This window comes from Eimeria acervulina, genomic scaffold (genome assembly GCF_000499425.1).
Source record: "Eimeria acervulina Houghton genomic scaffold, Eah_scaff500, whole genome shotgun sequence".
In the NCBI taxonomy this organism is placed as follows: Eukaryota; Apicomplexa; class Conoidasida; order Eucoccidiorida; family Eimeriidae; genus Eimeria; species Eimeria acervulina.
In genome coordinates, this window is record NW_013549762.1 from 12,069 (window position 1) to 16,338 (window position 4,270).

Sequence of the window (4,270 nt, forward strand, 5' to 3'; positions counted from 1 at the left end):
TCTCTATGAATACAAAACATACACAAATTGGGGTGTACGTACACCTCAGCAAGCCGAGTGAAGTGTCCTGCATACCTCCACCGCGGAGCCGAGACATCTGAGGTTTAGAGTTGGAATGTTGGTTATTCTGAGGCGATAATGGGGTTAAACGAAAGCTAATTCAAATGCAATTGCCTACTGATGAAGAAGAATATGCAATTATCTCAGCTTTCTACCAGATCCGCCTTCCATTCACGCCGAATCGTTCAGTACACACGAGGAGGCGCGCGTCGCTTCTCCGTCTGAGATCTTGTGTGGATGTTGAAGTTTCAAGAGGATATTTAAGTTCCATTAAATCTATTCTTCCACTTATTTACTTCTTCTGAACCAAGAAAGCACTGCCTTTCCACCGTTGCATGCAGGTTCCTGCAGCTGCAGCTGCCGACAGGAAGCTGGCGAGAGCAAGGGAAGTTAAGAGGTAAATTTCGTGCTCTCCGAGTATTTCTTCTTCATTTCCGTGTTTATTAGTTGATTTGTTGCATTCCTATTGATACAAATCGCCGGAATTCCTCTTCTTTACCCCCAAAGAAGCATCAATTTCCTTCATCTGGGGTCCTGCGGTGTACGTACACCTCAGCAGCAGCCTCTGACGCGGTGTTTCTTATGCAAGATGAAGCCCCCGATATTTTCTACGGGTTCTTCTCATTCTGATGAACCGCCCTCAAACTCCTCCGAAATGCCGGCGTCAGTGCTGGAGCCGCTGCAGCCAGGAGCAGGCAATCGCAGCAGCAGCAGCAATCCCTTTGAAGAGTATAGCGACTCTCAGGGCGCCCCCGGCTGTTCTGAGAGTACTTCTTCCGGGGCTCTGACGGCCTTTGCTGCAGCAGCAGACAGCCAGCAGGGTTCTGCTTCAGGGAGTGGTGGGGTGAGGGCTCCGGGCTCTACAGCAGCAGCAGCAGCTTCTTCTGTACTTTATCCTGAAGGGCTTCCTAAGTTCTTTGGTTTATTAAAGCCTACTATTACCTTTGGAGTGGGGAGACTGACGCTGAGCAGAGGGATGGATTTCATAGCCTATTTTGTTGCTATATCTACTCTTTTGTCTTTCTTCGGTTTTGTCTTCGCCGTTAACTGGATGCAAAAGATTTGTCTTCCCGTAGCACGACTCTGGAACGGTAACTGCACTCTTCTTTTAGGGGCATTCGTCTCCTTATTGGGTAAGAAGCTCTTCCCCGCTGTTTCTTCTTTTCCTTATTTTGTTCTCCCTCACATAAATATATACATTTATACAATATATATATGTATATATATATTATATTTATCTGTATCTACATATATATGTATATGTATATGCATGTATTGTTCTTTTGTGTTTTTTCAGCGATATTCTCCTGGCGTTCTGCAGCGAACTTCGACTTGAGGAGATCAAAGGTTTTTTTGTTTTTGTTGGGGTGGCGGCTGCAGACATTTACTTTTCTTACGGTCTTGATGGTGCTGAGTTTAATATTAAAACCTCAGCTCAACGCGCATGTGCAGGACAGCGTGCGCACCTGTGTGCTGCAGCAGCACAGCAGCGGCGGCAGCAGCAGCAACCTGCTGCCTGTTCGTCTTTCAAGCCTTTCTCTCTTCCCTACACTGCCGCTGCCGGAGTATAAGACAGCTAATATACCTCCTCCGTCTGCATCTCCTTCAGAAGGAGGTGTGCGTACACCGCAGAGTGCTGCAAAAGTGCAAGCAACAGCAGATTCTGCTGCTGCTGCTGCACCTGATAATACAGCCCAGGAGCAGGGTGAGACGAATAAGACGGAGCAGCTGCTCCAGGTGTCTGCGGAGACACCTGAAGCGAAGAAGAATGACGGGGAAACGCAAGATGAACAAACCACGCAGCATTCAAACCAACCCGTAGATGCAACACGGCAGCAGGATCAGCGGCAGCAGCAGCAGCAGCCTGCTGCTGATGCGGCTTCCCCCACTGCAGCGGTTTCCCCCGCTGCAACTGCTCCTCCTGCTGAAACAGATTCTTCTGCTGCTGCAGCTCCGGTTGCTGCTGTTCCTTCAGCAGCAACAGCGTCTGCTGCTGCCGTTCCTGCAACAGCAGCAGACTTACCTGTAGCAGCACCAGCAGCTCCTGCTGCAGAAGAGGGGGCTGAAGGGCCGTCGGCAGCGACTGCTGGGGCAGCAGAAGGCAGAGAAGATGCCAGCAGCAACGCTGCAGCAACGCAGCAGCAGGAATCCGCTGCAGTAGCAGCAGCGCAGCAAGAGACAGCAGCAGCAACAGCAGCAGCGGCGGAAGGGTCCACGCCCTCGGAAGCAGCCACAGCAGCAGCACCAGCATCAGCACCAGCAGCAACACCAGCAGCAACACCAGAAGCAGCAGCACCCCCACCAGCAGCAGATGAGGAGTCTATAGAGACAGCGAAGCAGCATCAGCAGCAGCTTGCGGTTGAGGCAGCACAGGCGGCAGCAGTAAGGGAGACCGATTTTGCAGTTGTAATTATGTTGGTCTCCGCTTCTGTTGCTCTTCTGTTTGATTTATATTTAATGTACGCATGCTGGAGCTTTAAAGTCTGGATGGAGAGAGGGTATGAAGCCGTGGTGCTTGCAGGTTCGTCTCTTGGGGTGTACGTACACCGCAAATAAGAGCATCAGCAGCAATAATAGCTTTAAAGACAAACAGCAATTCGTTTATCTAGTAATATACAATTATATATATATGTATACTACTCACAATGTACACAGCAGACAGGCTAAAGTACACCAGATATGGGGAATGTAAACACAGAAGAAACCCGCAAACCCTAAACCCTAAACCCTAAACCCTTTCTAGAGTTATAAGCAAACGAATGAGGAGATTAAAGGAACAAGTAAAGAAACAAGAACAAACAGACAAAAGGAGAGGAACAGCAATGTTGATGCGGTGTTTTTGCTGTCTTCTTTTTTTTTCTTTTTACACCTCTGCGTGTATGTGCAAAAGGTATGTTTGATGAATTATCTGTTTATTAGTATTTCTTTTCTCTTTATGTTCGATTTTTGTTTGTAGGAGCCGCTCCATTCGCACCTGTAGACGGAGGCACGGGTTGGTTGGCTTACGCAGTGCAACTGCCGCAGACTGTGCAGCTGGAGACCTATCGAGGCGAAGGTTAGCTTTCATTATTATTATTATTATTATTATATTATTATTATTATTATATTATTGTTATTATCCTTTCTCTTTGTCTTCTTTATCTTCGTCTTCTTGTTCTTCTTCTTATTGATCTTGTTCTGCTTTTTCCCCCCCTTCTTTTTCTTGTTGGTTTTCTTGTGGTTCTTCTCGCTCTCGTTCTTCTTTTTTCTTTCGTATCCTTGTTATTGTTGTTCTTCTCCTTCTTCTTCTTTCTTTGTTTGTTTATTGGTTTGTTTGTTTATCTGTATGTGTATTCGTGTGGTTTTGCTTGCTTTTGTTTGCGTGCGCTCGTCTTTGTTTGACTCGTTTCTTCGTCTCGCTGTTTGTTTGTTTGCGTATTTGTGCTTATTTGCTTGTTTTAGCTTCTCCTCTCTGCTTGTTGGTTTGTTTGTTTGTTCGTTTATTTTATATTGATATATTGTTATGCATTTTTATTATATATTTGCAAGTGGCTGTGCCTTTGTCTATCCTTCGGTTTGTTTTTTTGTTTGTTTTTGTGTGTATGTGCATTCGTGAGTAAATTCTGCTCTTGTGTTTGTCTGTGCATTTCATGTTGATTAATTATTTTAATGATTTTATTTGTTTTGTTTCTTTCTCTTGCTTGTTGCTGCAGGGGAGGGGTCTCGCCGTCTGCCTCTGTTTGTACAAACAACAGATTCTGAGTCTTTCTCTAATGTGCGGCTTCCTATGGTTGGGCGTTGGTAATATCTTTGATTTCTTTTTCTTCTTTTTCTTCTTGTAATAGTATAATAATTATTATTTATTTTCTTTTTTGTAAGGGATTACTTATACTCTGCTCTCTGCTCTTCCTACTGATGGTCTCTGCTTCTTTTCCTCTTCTTTTCTTCTTCGTTTTAACTGGGGGAGAATATAAAAGGAGGCGATTATTAATATTCACTGAGAACTAACATGAGCTCTGTATCTTCTTTTTTCTTTTTTTCTTTTCTTCTCTTGTTCTTTCCGTGGGCCTCTCCTCTTTAATCGAGGCAGAGGAGTTGCACGAGTTGTCTGCTTTCTTCTTTTTCTTTTTTCCCTCTCTTTTTCTTACTTTTCTTTTTCTTTTTCTTTCTTTTCTTCATATTCATTTATCTTTTATCACCTGACTTTGCTGCGCTTTTCAAGCTCCCCTGC

General features: G+C 44.8%; 1 protein-coding gene across 1 annotated transcript; it reads left to right on the top strand.

Moving 5' to 3' along the window:
• Positions 1–649: 649 nt before the first annotated feature.
• Positions 650–3,844, top strand: EAH_00040700 (hypothetical protein, conserved; the record flags this gene model as incomplete). Its single annotated transcript, XM_013395224.1, has 4 exons — positions 650–1,151; positions 1,358–2,581; positions 3,017–3,115; positions 3,753–3,844. The coding sequence occupies 4 exons, from the start codon at positions 650–652 to the stop codon at positions 3,842–3,844; spliced, it is 1,917 nt and encodes a 638-aa protein (XP_013250678.1).
• Between the last annotated feature and the right edge of the window lie 426 nt (positions 3,845–4,270).